Source organism: Arachis hypogaea, chromosome 5 (genome assembly GCF_003086295.3).
Source record: "Arachis hypogaea cultivar Tifrunner chromosome 5, arahy.Tifrunner.gnm2.J5K5, whole genome shotgun sequence".
Lineage (NCBI taxonomy): Eukaryota > Viridiplantae > Streptophyta > Magnoliopsida > Fabales > Fabaceae > Arachis > Arachis hypogaea.
The window spans coordinates 106,809,655-106,828,212 of NC_092040.1; the positions used below are offsets into that span (position 1 = coordinate 106,809,655).

At 25.4% G+C, this 18,558-nt stretch overlaps 1 protein-coding gene and 1 pseudogene across 1 annotated transcript; both read left to right on the forward strand.

The window, feature by feature from the left end:
* Positions 1-1,329: 1,329 nt before the first annotated feature.
* LOC112802534 (cytochrome P450 82A3) lies at positions 1,330-4,469 on the forward strand. Its single transcript, XM_025845794.3, has 2 exons — positions 1,330-2,419; positions 3,681-4,469. The coding sequence occupies exons 1-2, from the start codon at positions 1,436-1,438 to the stop codon at positions 4,308-4,310; spliced, it is 1,614 nt and encodes a 537-aa protein (XP_025701579.1). The 5' UTR covers positions 1,330-1,435; the 3' UTR covers positions 4,311-4,469.
* Positions 4,470-12,436: 7,967 nt separating this feature from the next.
* LOC112802535 (cytochrome P450 82A3-like) lies at positions 12,437-16,605 on the forward strand (annotated as a pseudogene).
* Positions 16,606-18,558: the final 1,953 nt, after the last annotated feature.

The following is an 18,558-nucleotide window of genomic DNA, read 5'->3' on the forward strand; positions in this document are numbered from 1 at the left end:
CTCTGCTCGTCACTGCTCTTCATTGCTCGCCGCAGATTCTTCCTTTTGCTTGTGCTTCTCCAATGCAAATCTACTTTTGTTCAATTAGGGTTCTAAATATATTTTTTCTTATTTTGTTGATCTTTGATTTTGAAATATAAATCTGTTTTTGCTTGTTGTTTTTTTTATCAAATTTTGCTCATTTTACTTCTGATTCATTGTTTATGTTTTTACTATTAAAAATGTGTTCTTAATTTTTGAAATGTATACTTTTGTTATTGTTATGATAGCGGTAATTGATATATTTTAGTGTAAATATTGATGCTAAATTAGGGATTTAATTGATGCCAAATTAGGGATTTAGAGTTTTAATTTCTATTTTTGTTAATTTTGTTGATTCTTTTAAAATTAAAAATATTTTTATTTTTTTTATTATATTCGAAATTCGATCCGATCCACAAATGTGAGGATTAAATTGGATCAAATCTGATATTAGATTCAATCTGATGAGATTAATATGAATTGAATTGAGATTTTGGCTATATCCGATCTAATTCGATTTGTATGTAGTCCTAATTTTATGTTTTATGTATGATAAATTATGAAATATTCTAAAATTATTGTTTTTTTTAAATAAGAACTACTAAAAATTTAATTACAAATGTTAATTTTTAAATAATAGTACCTAACTGAAAATGTAGTAAAGAGAATTGCTATAGAATTATTAGAATTTATTATTTTTTGTCATTAATTAATTATCAATATTTAAAAATATGAACTAAAGTATATTATTAGATTATTAAACTAACAAAATTAAATTAATGATTAAAAGTTTTGAAATGAGGAATGCTAGGATCGGCAATTTTGATGTTTTATAATTATCAATTGGCCATCAATAGTATTTTTAATGGTGTGAGATTACATCTAATGATAGAAGATCATTCACTTTTATTTTGATGATTAAGTATTGGCCAGAAAATACAAAAGTTGCTGGCCCTAGACTTTTCCTTTTGAAAAAGAAATTATAAATTCTGATAATGTTCTAACATTTTTTTCTAAGGTTAGGAGTGAAACTCAAATCTAAGACCTCTAAATGAAATTAAAAAATGATATGATTTGAGTTATAACTTGTTATCCTAATATTTTTCTTTATTAAATTATAAGAACCGGCAAATGAAAAAAACTATACATAATTACAAATACAATACACATGTTAGTCACAAAAAAATACAATACACATGTTTAAAATATCAGGAGGTCCCACGATGTCGTTTTGCTCTTTTGCTATAATTGATTTGGTGTATGTGCAGTATGCTTGATATGCTCGCCTTCTCTACTTAAACAAATCAGGAAAATTAAAGCATTAAGCTAATTAACTCATCATTTATCCAAATCAAACTCATCTCTATCTCTTCATTTTGCAATTCCACAAACAGATTCTTGAGCAGAAAAATCAATGGATCCAATTCTAACTTATCCAAACACCACCTCAATTACTGGAATAACAATCCTTTCTCTTGTTATTACCATCTTATTCTATTTATTAATGTATCGTCCATTCAAAGCTGGCAATAAACATAGAGAACCTCCAATGGTGGCTGGTGCATGGCCTATACTGGGTCACCTTCCACTCTTCCATGGCTCACGTTCACAGCCACTCCACATTACTTTGGGCGCCATGGCTGACAAATATGGACCCCTTTTCACCGTGAAGCTTGGTTCCAAAAAGATTGTAGTACTAAGCAACTCAGCAATGGCGAAAGAATGCTTCACAAAGAATGATGCAATTGTTGCTTCTCGTCCCAATCTTGTCTCATTCGAAAACCTTGGCTACAATGGAGCCATGATTGGTTTCACGCCGTACGGTCCATATTGGCGTGAACTCCGCAAGTTTTCAAACTTAGAGCTTCTCTCGAATCGCCGCATAGAGCTGCTAAGCCATGTTCGAGTCTCGGAAGTTCGAGCTTCAACAAAAGATCTCTTAAGTCTTTGGTCCACTCAGAAGAATGAATCTGGATACGTGTTGGTGGACGTAAAGCAATGGTTTGCAGAGTTGACATTCAACATGGTTCTTAGAATGGTTGCGGGGAAGACATTCTTTGGAGCTGTAGATTCAGAGAGTGAGGATAAAGCGAGTAAGTGTTTGAAGACTATTAGGGAGATGATGCGTCTTATGGGGATGTTTACTGTGGGAGATGCTATTCCTTCATTAAGGTGGCTTGATTTGGGGGGCCATGAAAAGGCCATGAAAGAAACTGCTAAACAACTCGATGAGATTTTGAGTGGATGGTTGGATGAGCATCGCAAAAACATGGATTTCTTAGATGAAAAGGGTTCAAGTGAAGAGCCACGTGATTTCATTGATGTCATGCTTTCGGTGTTTTCTCATACTCACATTCGTGAGTTTGATGCTGACACCATATATAAAGCCACGATATTGGTATGTATCTATGTAGAATATAATTTGTTACTTGATCTTCTTCTATTCTTCTAGCCAGCACTTACTTAATAATAATTTATATTTATATTTATTAAAATTTATATACATAAATTAATATAATTTAAATTTATAAATTTTAAAATTTATATACATAAATTAATAAAATTTATTTATTAAACTATTAAAAATTATTATTGGTTGAAAAGTTTTTTTTCAATAGTTAAATCATATTTCGCACTGGGAGTAAAGAATTATACACTTAATAGTAATACTTATCTAATCTTTCCTTCTTTTTCCTTTTTTTTTTTCCTTTAATTTTCTTAATTTTTTCATTTTTATTTTTTTCCACCTATAATAAGCCAACTTGTTCCCTGTTGCTATTGTATTGTGTGCTCATTCCTTTCTTATCGTATGTTAGAATTTAAAACACAAATTAATAAAATTCTGTGGCTACCTAAATAATATAGTAGTAAGTATAATGAGTTGACCGAATACATGAAAAGTAAAGAGTAAAAAAGAGTTACATGTATATATATAAAGTGATATATAGTTATATACTATAATATTACAGTGGCTTTAGATGTTAAAATTAAAATAATATTTTTTATATTATTTTATGATGCTTTTTAATATAAAAATAAAATAAAAATATTATCAAAATATAAATAAAAATGATCTTAATCTTAACAGTATATTTTAAATGTTACTAAAATTATATAGTTAACTACCCTAATAATAGCCATAATACACTCTTCCATATAATGATATACTATATTATGTGTACACTAAAATCAGTCATTAAAATTAACTATCAATATATAATATATATTAAAATATAAATACATATATTAAATATAAATTAAACCACACATATATTTATACACAAATATATTAGTGATAACTAATTTTAATAGTTGATTTTGATATACGAACATCAATTTTAAATGATATAACATTGTGGTACTTCTTGTAATTAATATTTTCAGTAAAAAATATTTTTTTTTTCTGGCAACAATTAGTTGACCTTTCTATTTCTTCTTTGCATGTTTTAAAGCTTTAATTTGATTTTCATTCAAAACATATATGCATACATCTGTTTGTTGTTGTTGTTGTTATACTTTTCCTTATTATTTCTTCAAAAGAAAACTGATCTCATTAATGTATGTGATCTACTGATCTACTATTTTCTTGCAAGATTGATCCTCCTTAAATGTGTATAGAGCACTGTTGTCATGAAACTCGTACTATTTTAATGTCGCAGACAATGATAGTTGGGGGAAATGACACCACCACAGTTTCTCTTACATGGGCCATGTGTTTGCTATTGAAAAATCCTCACGTGTTGGAAAAGGCAAAACAAGAACTTGATGAGAAAATAGGGAAAGATAGATGCATAGTTGAGTCAGATATAAATAAATTAGTATATCTTCAAGCTATAGTCAAGGAAACATTAAGATTGTATCCAGCAGCTCCTCTAGCAGCACCTCATGAATTCACAGAAGATTGCAATTTAGGTGGATATCACATCAAAAAGGGAACTCAGCTAATTACAAATATTTGGAAAATCAATACCGATCCTTATATTTGGTCAGATCACTTGGACTTCAAGCCAGAAAAATTCCTCACAACCCACAAAGATATCGACGTTAAAGGCCATCACTTTGAATTGTTACCGTTTGGAGGTGGTAGACGTATTTGTCCCGGAATTTCATTTGGCCTTAAAATGCTTCACTTTGTTTTGGCGAGCTTTTTGCATTCCTTTGAAATATTGAACCCACCTATTGAATTTGTTGATATGAGTGCAACTCTTGGATTGGTCATTGCTAAAACTACTCCACTTAAGATCATGGTTAAACCACGTTTATCTCCCAACTGTTATGTAAACATGTAATTAACACTAGCGTTAGTTGTGTGCTTTCGTGTATTGTCACTTTGTTAAGTCCTATACTTGAACCTAGTTACCTGGTGTTGTGATCCATTATGATTATGTCCATCTATCGCTGCTTAAACATAAAGTTGCAAAATCAAATGATGGTGATTTCGTGATGTAGATGATCGAAATGTCGCTTACTTTTAGTAATTAACAAGTATAATTATCTGCACGTCATAAAATTGAAATTATAATTTTAAATTATTTTTTTAAATTAATTTAAATTATAATAATTTAATTAATAAAAAAATAACATATTATGTATTGTTTGTTTATTTTTTTAATTTAATATTAATTGGAGTAACTCTAAAATAATTATTAATCAATTTTAATAATTTATTTTTTTAATAAATTACATATATATATATTGAATGTGATCAAATAATATAGTAATAGTTAAATTTACCAACAAATATATTGGCTATTATCACACTATAAAATAAATTAAATATAAAAGCTATTAGCATTTATAAATCTATAAAATCGTACTGTCTTTGATTCATGTAAGGATTTACTTATCAAATAAACTTAAAATATAAACAAAAAATATTTATAAAATGGACCTAGCATCACTTAAAAGAATCATGGAAAATAATCAACTTACCTTATCATCTATGAAAACTATTTCTTTGTAAGTCGTCTTGTTCTTGTCAAATTTGAATGGGACTTTCTATAACCTTATAATTATTGCCTTTATTTTCCAAACTTTTTTATGACATAATCTACCATAGGTAACACTGTTGATAGAATCGCAGTTAGTAGCCCTTAGGTATGAAAAATAATAAATAGAAGAAGATCTATATACGAGGTACAAATTTTTTAGATGATAAATAATTGTAATAATTCAGTATTACTCCTTTTATATATATATATATATATATATATATATATATATATATATATATATATATATATATATATATAATATTTTCAATGGAGATACTTGCTACAATTAGGTGAAATTTATGTCGTTATATTTTATTAACCTTTATGATTAATTCAATAGAGACACTTACTCAATATATATGTTATTTATATTAATTATATGCCAATAATTTTAGGAAAGAGCTAAAAGAGGAGATATATAAATATATATAATATTATTACTATATAGGAAACATACATAAATTGTTACATTTTTTATTATATTATACAACTTAAAATTATAGTATCATGTTATTATTAATTCTAGATACTTGCTATAATTATATCAAATTTAATTATGACACTCTAAATAAATAAAATAGATAATACTCAATATTATTTTCTTATATTCAATATTTACTGTAAATATAAAAAGTAAAATAATTAATGAAAAATATGAGCAAAAAATAAAACATATTAATTAAAATTCAATTTGTTATCTAACTAATCTTGTGTCCATACAATATAACTTTACGAAAATATTATGAATCACAACCTTTTTTATTCTAAAAAAAACATTATATGTAGCCTTTAGTAGTACAAAAATAATTATAAAAATTAATTATTGATATTGATATTAATCACAATTGATTATTGATACTCTAATTTTTTTTAAAAATATATTTTACCTTTTTAAAATATAATGCATGTACCGTGTAGACTTTTATTATTATTATTATTATTATTATTATTATTATTATTATTATTATTATTATTATTATTATTATTATTATTATCCACTAATTGATATCAAATTAAATGAGTCACTATTAATATGTGCATCAACTATTTTCTAATAAAATTATTACACTTGAATGAGAATTAGAATTATATCAATTGATATAATTAGAATAATTAAATATATCAATGGTTGATAAGAAATTTAATAACACATTGAATATTAATTTCATATAATTATAATGAAAATATTTTCTTAAATTAATATAATCATACATTATTCATGAATTAATCGTATATAATTAGAATAAGTTTATTTGAGAGAAAAAAAAGTTCATATGTAATTTCTAAAAATTATATAATTTTTTTATTTATGTATACGTATATAATAATTTTGTTAAATATATATATATATATATATATATATATATATATATATATATTACAGTAATTTTTTTAATATATATACATATACATAAATAATTTTATACATATACATAAATAAAAAAATATATGAATTATATTTTGTTAAATTCTATGTTACCGGTTATTAAAAATATTTAAATCACATATATTAATTATTTTTTGTTATAATTATTTCATTTTATAAATATGATTATTTTTATTTTACAATCGTGCAATAATTTTTTATTTTTTATATCCATATATATTCCTCAATTTCGACCCCATTCATACGCATATTAACAGTTTTTTTTTTCTAATAGTGATGTTTTAATTTTTTTTTTCACGTATCTTTTCTTTTTTTTAAATAGTGATGTTTTAATATATTTTTAAATACATTTTTTTAATAATTACATTACTAATTTGAAATATAAAGTGAGAAAAAAGGTTATACATATATCCAAGAAAGAAAATAAACTTAAAAATCAGAAAAAAAAAAGAAATTTTATATTAAAAAATATAAAAATAATATATTCAATAAGAATAGTCGTAAAATATAAATTGAGTCAACAATTTAAATTTTTCTAAAACTAATTTAATCAAATACCAATATTAGAAATAAATTACTTAAATAATATTTAATCTATTCTAGTCTTTAGACACGTATAGATTAGAATCATTCTCGTAATGACAACCAACTGAAATAATATCGTAAGTTTGAACATTTATAATTCGTGCAAATTCAGACCATTCCCTTGTTCTTTGAAAACCTTTTGTATTTCTGATAAAGTTGAATCGCAATTCCTTTTATAGAAAAAGAGTTATGGAGGTGGCTTTGATGTGTTGGAGACCAAAATCTGGAAGTCACTATTTATATTTGAGTGTGACACCCATTAAACTCTAAAGACCAAATAAAATAGTATCTCTGGTTTTATTCTCATTTAATTCTAAATAAAAAAATAATAATGACTTATTTTAATTCAGCATTTATGATAATGAGATGACCATTATATAAGTCATTTAATGTAAAATAGCTTAATTTATGATTAAAATTATTATATGTATTGCCCATAAATAGATTATGAAATAATAATTTTGTAACAAAATAATCATTCAATTTGAATTACAATTAATTGATTGATAGAAATTATATTAGATTGTAAGATATTTAAATAATTAACTAAATTAATTAGTTGATATAATTAATTTATTATAATAAATTAAATTTATTGAGTTAAAAGAAATAAATTGAAAAATACCATCAGAGACATGTCATGATAGTTTTATTATTAAGTGTAAAAATTTAATTTTTATATAATAGAATAGATATTTACAGATTATTATAACTAACAAAGATTAAAAAAAATACACTAAACAAAATAAAATCATCGTTGATAAAATATAACCTAAAAAATTACTTAAATTAAAAAAGAATATGTGATGAATTAAAATAAATCTATATATGAGAAGTAAATATATATGAGAAGTAAAAATAAAGTAAACAATTAAAAATAAAATAAAAAGAATAATTAAAAAAGTAAAAGAAGATAGAAAAGATAATGTGTGGAGTAGATAAAAAATATATTGTAATAGAAGATTAATATAATTAATGAATACAAAGGATGAAAGAGAAAAATCAAAATACGATCTTATTAAAAAAATTTCAAAAAAATATTTTAAAGAAGAACTTATTAATCAACTTTTATAAAAACACTTCAAAAAATTTAAATTATCTTTAAATAAAATAATAATACCCTTAAGAATTATTAATCAAAATAAATAAAAAAGAATTAATATAAAATAAAATCATAAAAAATATTAGCAAAATTAAGATAAAAAAATAAAAATAAAAAATTATAAAATATTTCACCTGAAATATATACAAAATAGAAAGAAAAAAGGAATATATAAAATAATAAAATAATAAATTGAATTAATTGAGTTCATTTATTTTATTGCTTTATATATTATTTATTAAATAATCTAATGTTTATCTTGATCAAATTAAATAATAAATTAGTTATAATTAATTTAATTTCATGAATCAAACAAAATTTAAAATAATTTGATATTTATTCTAATTAAATTAAATATTTGAAGTTATAATTAATGTAATTTAATGAATCAAATAAAATATTAAATGATAAAATATTTATCCTAATCAAATTAAATTACATAATTGATTAGTTATAATTAATACAATTGAATGAATCAAACACATCAAATTGAAAAATAATTTAGTTATTTGTGTCTTAAGGATATATTTTAAAAATATTTATTTTTTAATAATTTTTATAAAATATGTTTTATAATATTTTTAACCTATGGTCTAAAGACATAGTTTTAATAACCCATCAAAAAGTAGTTAATTAGTTAATATATAAATAATTAGTATAATTGATTTATTTCAATAAATTAAAGAAAATAAATATGAAAGGAAGAAATAAAGGGAAAGTGAAATTATAAAAATGTGTAGTATTTAAAAAACAATAAAAAAGTCCCTTTTAGTTTGTTATTTTTTAATTATTAATTTATTATAATTAATTTCACAACATTTATTATACATTTTCATCTTACAAATTAATACAATCAATTAATTGATACCAATTATCGATAATTAATTATAACTGATATAACTCATTTCGCTATATTTTCTAAATAAATAATTAAAAATACACGTCTCAATTTTTCATTAAAGTAGAATAAAATAAAATACATAAATTGAGTAGATATAAATCTGAAAATTATAAAATTTTATTAACAAATCAAATAAACTAGTACTATAAAACTAAATTTAATGTTTATTTTAAAAATAATTACTGACCTTTTATTCTTTTAATTATTAATAATTTAAATAAAATAATATTCTATAACCTATTTTGTTATCTATTTTAAGTAATTACTAACATTCTATTTTTCTAATTATTTGCTTCTCTTATTTATCATTTATGCTTTCAATCAATTATATTAATAAACAAATAAACTAAATTAACTTCGGTTATATTTAGACTATTCAACAATTCAACATAATTTTTTTAATTTGGGATTAACTACTAACGATACAAAATAAAAATTTTAGAGTAATTCAATATTATGAACATTAATTATTATTGTGAAATAATCTAAAATCATAATGCAATTTATTTTTAAAGAAATAATCAAGTATTATTGTTAATTATGAAATAACCTAAAATCATAATACATTTTATTTTTAAAGAAATAATAGTTCATTGATATCTATAAATAGAAACTATCATCAAAATGCTTTGATTAAAAATAAGAAGGGTTAATTACTATTTATTATTAATAATATATCGATTATATCAAAAAGTAAAAATATAATTATTCGCATTTACACCATTTGCAGAATTTTCATCATGAGTAAAATTTTGTCAAAAAAAAAATTGCGTGGGTCACAAACATACACTCTAAATTGTCACGATATTTCAAATAAAAAGAGCATCAATACAGAGAAATCAATTAATATAACTAAGATAAAGAGAAACAAAGACACACACACAAAAAATGATAATAAAGAGAATCAATAAAAATATTAACATATAAATCACATACACGAATAATGTATATATTAATTGTGAATAAAAAAAGACTATATATATATACACGAATTGAAATACACATGACAAAATAAAATATTACAAAACAAAATTATAGTAAGATTATTTAAAAACAACGTAAAGATGACACGTCATTTTTGTTAATAAGAAGTTAAAAGAAAAAAGGGTATGCGCCTAATAATAAGCAATTAAAATAAACAAAAATTTTAGAAAAATATAAAAAAAAAATGAAATGTATAAATAAAGATAAAAGAAACAAAAATTAAATAAATTACAAAAATTGTACCCTAAACATGAGAGAGAGAGTGAGGGAGGGAGGGAGAGAAAGACACCGAGAAAAGAGAGCGAATGAGTAAAAAATATTTGATCTTATATAAATAGATGGTATTGAGAAAAATAAATTAATTAAATTAATTCATATATTTTGTTATCATATTTATTATTTATTAAATAATTTGATATTTACTCCGATCAAATCAAATAATTAATATAATTAACTAAATTAATTAGTCAATTCATACAAATTATAATAAATGGTGAGATTTGAATGTCTAATCAAATTAATTAATTGATATAATTAATTAATTATAATTGATTTATTTTAACGAGTTAAATGAAATAGATTAGGAAACACTTCAAGAGCTTGCCACATCAGTTCCATCATTATGTGCAAAAATCCGATTTTTATGTAATAGAATAGATAGATAGAATAGATAGATAATAAAAATATTTTCTTAAATTAGTATAATTATACATTATTCATTAAATATTAATTATAATATTGTAATATAATTATATAAAAATATTTTTCTAAAATAAATTTATTTAAAGAAATATAAATTAATTATTAATATTAATATAATTAAAATAATTAAAAATATTTTCAATTGACAATTAATAAGTAGTTTAATAATGCATTAAATATTGATTTTATATAATTATAATATTTTTCTAAATTAGTATAATTATATATTATTACTTAAATGCTAATTATAATATAATTATAATAAATATATTTTTATAAAATAAATTTAGAAGAGAAAATAATGTATTTATTTTGGCGAAAAAATAAAATTATAAGGAATCGATACCTCACTTTTATTAATTAAAAAAAAAGTTCTATTTTAATATATTAAGTAAATAAGTAGATGTTATGGAATTATGTTAACATTAACCTATCTATAACAAAGTTTTATCCTACTTAATACTAGAAATGATTATATGAATTTAACGAAATTATTGTACTCTATTATGTTAAAATTATTTAAATATATAATTGTTTTAATTTCAGTTAAATAAGTTAGACACGGAAAGACAAAAAATCGTGGAAATCACACTTGGTATTAAATTTGAGTTTATATTTAGGTGAATTTTATCGTATTTTTTATTATGATGTTTAAATTATCTAATTTATTTTTTAAAATAAAAAATAATTATTTAAAATTTATTAAATATTATTTATTATTTTCTTTTAGTAATTTAGTCACAGTATTAAAAACATTATAACATTCACCATCTAACATTTGACTATATTGCAGGGGCCTCATGCATGATGTCGTTTAATTAGATCTTTGCTATATTGCACGGGCCCCATGCATGATGTCGTTTAATTAGATCTTTGCTACTTGTATTTGAGTGATTTGGTCTATATGAATTATTGGTGCCCTACTTAAAGAAATGTCAAATAGAGATATGGACTGGCAAAATAGCTACTGGGACAATTTATTAACGAGCAAGTATACAGCTGTCCGTTAAAAATAGTTATTATATTAATAATTATATTAGATATATATTAAAATTAATTATTAAAATATAAATATATATTAAAAATAAATTAAATTAAATTATTTATATATAAATATATAATAATTAATTTTAATAATTGTTCTTACAAGAATACTCTATCCAAGTTATACATCGGTTCTCTGTTGTTTTTGGTGTGTCTGATAATTTTAGTCGGATCGGTGATATCCTCGAAAATTCATACTTAAGCGTAATACCTTTAAAAAAAATTTCGACGCCCAAGTCAGTAAAGGATAATCTAAAAATAATAACGAGCAAATGATCACTGAGATATTGTAGTTGCAATATTGTATATGTGAGTAGTTTTTAGCTTTCTTAGCCTCTGCTTGATATGGTCGACCTTTTGCTTGATTTATAGCCTGGTTGATCGAAGGAAAAACGGGTCATCGGCTCTAGCTGAGATTTCTGCAACCAATCTCTTGGCGAGATAGTGGGTATTGTTTTATTAAAATCTGTTTCATTTATTCGTAAATAACCTGTGCCGAGATATAAGTTAGTCTTTTCGAGATTTTAGAGGTACAATACAATAATTATTTTTAATATATAAATAATATTTTTATTAAATTAAATATTAGTATATAATATATTAAATATAAAATGTATATCAAAATAAATTAAATAATACATATACAATAAATATATTATACTGATTTAATAATTAATAAACACATTTTTTATTAACAATATGTCCAAAGAAACGAGAAATAGCTATAAAGCCAATCAATTAAGTAGTGATTAACTTAATTATCTCTGAAACAGCAAGCACAAATTCTGAAGCACGAAAAATGGATTCAGTCCTGACTTACCTAAACACAACCACAAGCATTGGAATCCTTTCTCTTATTATCACCATCTTAATCTATTTACTTTTGGTTCGTCCCTTCCAAGTTGGTGATAATAATGATAATAATAAGCATAAAGAACCTCCTATGGTGTCTAGTGCATGGCCAATAATCGGTCACCTTCCACTCTTGCATGGTACAAAGCCACTCCACATAACTTTAGGTTCCATGGCCGACAAATATGGACCCCTTTTCACCATTAAAGTCGGATCCAAAAGAGTTGTAGTACTAAGCAACTCAGAGATGGCCAAAGAATGCTTCACAAAAAACGACGTCGTTTCTTCCTCTCGTCCTATCCTTATTTCATCTGAGAATCTCGGATACAAACGAGCTATGTTCGCTTTCGCGCCGTACGGTTCATACTGGCGCGAACTGCGAAAGATTGTTACATTAGAACTTCTCTCGAATCGCCGCATAGAGCTACTAAGTCACGTTCGTGTCTCCGAAGTTCAAGCTTCAACGAAAGAACTCCTTAATCTTTGGTCCACTCAGAAGAATGAATCTGGATACGTGTTAGTGGACATAAAGAAATGGTTTGCGGAATTGACATTCAACATAGTTCTAAGAATGATTGCTGGGAAGAGATTCTTTGGAGCCATGAATTCGGAGAGTGAGGATAAGGCGAATGAGTGTTTGAAAAGTTTAAAGGAATCGTTGCGTCTTTTAGGATTGTTCACTGTGGGAGATGCTATTCCTTCTCTAAGATGGTTGGATTTGGGGGGTCATGAGAAGGCCATGAAGAAAACTTCTATGGAATTGGACAGGTTTATGATTGAATGGTTGGATGAACATCGCCAGAAAAAGATGAATTCCGATGCAAGCAATGAACGAGACTTCATTGATGTTATGATTTCGGTGCTTTCTGATGCTAAGATTCATGCGTTTGATGCTGATAACCAAAGCCACAACGTTGGTATGTATATAATAATCTTTAGTTTCTAAAGAAAATTTATTTTAGGGCTGCGGTTTGAAAAAATATTTTTTTAGTTATTAATATTAAGCTTAATAAGTTATGTTTGATGGGAAGTAAAAATCGATATATTACTTTATCCAAATGAGTTTTATGTGTAAGGGATCGGAGTGAAGGTACTAGATATATAGAAGTGGAGCACAAATCCAATGATATATAATGGATTTCGAACTCATAATAGACCAGATATTACATGAGTATTTGGATATCAGTGCAACTAGGGAGTTTATTTTTTTGGTTCAATATTAGTTAACTTTTATTAATTTTAAATTTTAAATTTTAAATTTGATATCCTAACTTTTAATCCTAAATCTTAAAGTCTCCTAAAATAAATTTTAAAAAATAATTTTATAATTAAAAATTGATTATTGTTGAGTACTTAAGAATCGGTTTTCTATTTTTTATATTATTTAAATTATTTATGTAATCTGTTTTAACAAACAAATAAAACCCACGACCACCAGTAGAAATATAATATTAACTAGGATAATTTATAATTCTACTCTACTCTATTTAAAATCCTAAAAACAAAAAATATAATAGACATTAAAGTAATTATCTTTCATATAATAATAATAATAAAAGAAAATATAAAAAATTATTTTTTAGTTAATTAATATTAACAAATTTAATTTATATTTAGAATTTAAGATTGAGAGTTAATTTAAAATTTAAGATAAATAAACTAATTTATAGAAAGTTGGATAATATTAATTTAAAAAAAATTAGTTTTTAATATTATTTTAATAATAATTAGTTTTTTATTTCTATTATGCGTGTTTTGAAGATCGGCTTTGTTAGGTAGACAACAGAAAATCTAAACAACATGAATAATAGGCTGAAATTTGGCTCAATGAAATTAAAAAAATAAAACACTTCATTCAAATTATTCAACTAAAAAATCTCATTCAATAATTCAAAACTTAACTATACATTATATCCTAATTTATCAAAACATCTGCTTTTCTCCTAAATCTTATGCTGTCGCCACCGTCGCTTAGTCTCCAACCAGCCTCCATCGTCGTCGCTGAGATCCTCCTCATCGCCACTGGTTCATCAACAAGGACTCTTATCGGCGTTGTTCTCCTCCAGACCAAAAATGAACAGCACCGCTGGGCTCTTCCTCGCCATCGTTACTTGGCTTGCACACACCGTCATCGGCGTCACTCACTCCTAGTGAAAATAACCATTTACTTAAGGATAAATATAATCATCCGCATATCTAGTGAATTGAACATCTAGCATATTTTAATTGTATATAATTAAACCCAATCCAATCAAATAACCATCCACATAAGAATTAAAAAAACATCCGTATACCTACTAAAATGACAATCTTGAACTAGCCATGATTGAATACCAGAACTTAAACTCAGGGAGGCAGCAAACGAAAGGATGGAACTCATCGGAGCCCTTGGTGGGGAGAATGGCACCGTCGTAGTGTTCCTGAATTTCGGGATTAACCGGAAAAGAAAATCGATGAGGAGGTTGAGCATGTAGATTTCGAGGTCGTAGGAGACAATATAGAAGTCTTGGATCAAGTATACGCGTAGAAACGTAGATACAAGCGATGATGAAAGAACCAATCCAGCAGCAGAGCATGTGCGGCATGGTCTCGTCAAGAAAATGTTGGTACTATCACAACACTGTGAATTTCTATTGCGATATGACACCATCCGATGAGAAATAGTTGACGGAGATGGAAGAGATCAACATCGGTGAGAGATAAAATGGCGTCATTATCTAAGTTGGAAGAGAACCTGCTACAGCGAAGAGGAAGACAGCGTATCAAGACCTTTGCGACGATGACGATAACGGTTGCAGGATAGACTGTATCGTTGAGAGAATATAACCGTACAAAATGATTTAAGTGTTAATTTTAATGTTTTTAAATATTAAAATTTGATAATAATTATTTAATTAATTAAGAATCTGATTTTTAATTTTAAATTTATTTTTTTTAACTATTATTCATGTTGTTCACTGTATACATTGTTCTTCCATACTTTTCTTTTGAGGATTTGACTTCAAAATCAAACGTGAAATGCATGATAATGGTTTTTAACGTATATAACGTGTGCATTTTTGTCTTCTTTTATTATATTAGAAGAGTTATTGGTGTCTGACTATGAAAGCAAGTTAGCATAGCATTCCTGAAATCAAAATCTTTTAATTTCTTTTTTAAATGGTGACTGTTGATCACCTAGAAATTAAATAATCTAATATTAATTTTTTTGCAGGCAATGATTGCGGGTGGAACCGATACTTCCACTGTTACTCTTACTTGGACGCTATGTCTACTATTAAACAATCCTAGTAAATTGGAAAAAGCAAAAGAAGAACTTGACAAGGAAATTGGAAAAGAGAGAAACGTAAGTGAGTCAGATATAAATAAATTAAGATATCTTCAAGCTATAGTGAAAGAGACACTAAGATTATATCCACCGGCTCCTCTTGCTTCACCTCATGAAATTACAGAGAATTGTACATTAGGGGGATACGATATTAAAAAAGGAACTTGGCTCCTGATAAATGTTTGGAAAATCAACACGGACCCTTATTTTTGGCCAAATCACTTGGACTTCGAGCCAGAAAAATTTCTCACTACTCACAAAGAGGTTGATGTGAAGGGTCAACATTACGAGTTGCTACCATTTGGATGTGGTAGACGAATTTGTCCTGGAATCTCATTTGGCCTTGGAGTAATTCAGTTTATTTTGGCTAACTTGTTACACTCCTTTGAAATCGTAAATCCCTCTAATGAACCTATTGACATGAGTGGAACCCTTGGACTTGTCCATGCTAAAACTACTCCACTAATGGTTATGGTCAAACCTCGTTTATCTTCTAAATGCTATAAAACCATGTAATAATACATGTATGAACCTAGCTTTCCCATGTGATCCATTATGGTTATGTAATCTCCTAAGTAAAATACCATGTACTTATGTATGTCGGATCTATCTCCTAAGTAAAATACCATGTACTTATGTATGTCGGATCTATCTCCTAAATAAAATAATGTAAATCATTGTGATTTGTTATTGTTGATACATAAATTTGATCATCTATCTTTGATGTTTAATCAAATTATATATATAACTTTATTTCTATTTATTCAATCACATAATATATATATATATATATATATATATATATATATATATATATATGAATCAATTTTTTTAATATAATAAAAATATATAAAAAATAAGACAATAATGATAGTGATATATCACATATAATTACACATAAAACAATAATGAGAATATAACTACAATCACTATATTAAAATAGAAGAGTAATAATATCAATTCATATAATAAACAAAACTTCTAACCTTAACAGTGGAGATTTAATTGCTCATAATTTAGAGAAAAAACTAGGGTTCTGAAAAAAACTGTAAACTTATAGAATAGGATGCATAAAAGAAAAGAGTCCAAAGAGCTTAATCTTTTTCCTTTTATATCTAATCCTAATTAATATAAAATATATTATTTAAAAATAAATAATATCTTTTTCTATTTGTAAATAAAATAAAATTTTAATCAAAATAAAAATAAAATCTTCGGATACTCCTTGATGACTTGGGGACCATTGTATTCCTGAAGGCTAGGCGCCACTAAGGCAGCATGGTTTGGCGTGCTTGTGCGCACCTAACTTGGAGAATCCCAAGTTAGGCGTCACCAATGCCTTATGGATTTGGGAGCTTTTCTTCAACTGGCACCTAACTTCGAGAATCCAAAGTTAACCGCTACTAAAGTAGTATAGTTTGGAAAAAGAAAATGTATACTATTATATATCGTTGAAAAATTCTGAAAGTTAGCTTTCCAATACCACTAGAACCACATCAATTGAATGTTTGTAACTCAAGTTATGCCAGTTGGAATGCAAGGAGGTCAGGATTGACAACATCATCCACTTTTTTCTTTTTCTTCTATACAAACTCTATTAAATCCATCCGAATGCTACCTGAAATAAACTGAATTGCACACGACTAAAAGTAGCATTTACAGTGGTTCAAAAATACTTAAATCTTGATTAAATTTAACAAATTCGAATACAAATTTACTAAAAAAATAGAAAACATACTCACACATCAGTGTTTCTATTTGTTACTTGCATTTCATATCTTCTTATGTGATTGGGTTTTAAATTTTTCAAATACTCAGATTTTGTGGCTCGCTAGTTTGGCAAAGGATTATGAAGATAAACAGAGAATCAATGTGTTGTGAATTCAAACTTTAATCTGTAGCTCTTTGCTTTGATGCAAATGTAAGTGCATGTTTTTGTTCTTCGTTTCTAAAAGCATAAAGACATTATTTGGATTTGCACATGCAACATAAATATTTGGATGTTGCTCTTTATTCTTGAAATGAGTTATCGTAACAAAGATAAGTTAATGTCAGAAGTTTGTGGCTTTTCTTTTTTAACCATTTTTATTCACGGATTCTTTACTTCTAATTCATATTATCTTTTAAATGATAGCATCAAATTCGTAGTGTAGCCTCAATTATTTTTTATATATTTTTTTAGGGTGACTCGGAATGGATGAAGATGAGGAGGATGTGGACTAAATCACTATAAAAAATATTATTAAAATCGACGGAAATCAACGGTTAAGCCGTCGATAATATTAAAATTCGACGACAAAATGGACAGCGGAGGTGGTTACTATTAAACTTGTTGATTTTTCAAAATTCTAATAAAATCGACGGCTTGCCTAACCGTCGATAATAATTTAATAAAATCGACAGTGTTTCTATCTATAATATGAGTTTGAGAATTTTACATTGTTACTAAAATCGACCACGTTGTCGTCGATATTATTATATAAAATCGATGTCATTTCCGTCGATATTTGATTCAATAAAATCGATAAATATTTTCGTTTATAATATGATTAATAAAATTGACAACATTGCCGTCGATATTTGATTCAATAAAATCGACACAGTTGTCGTCCATTTAATTATTTAGATACCGACAAATTCTTTGTCTATACTTTGTTT

What these genes read in the sequence shown, in the direction of transcription:
- LOC112802534 (XM_025845794.3), top strand. Translation starts at nt 1,436, where the DNA reads ATGGATCCAATTCTAACTTATCCAAACACCACCTCAATTACTGGAATA. An exon ending in TATATAAAGCCACGATATTG is followed by an intron (nt 2,420 to 3,680) that starts GTATGTATCTAT and finishes TTAATGTCGCAG; the next exon opens with ACAATGATAGTTGGGGGAAA.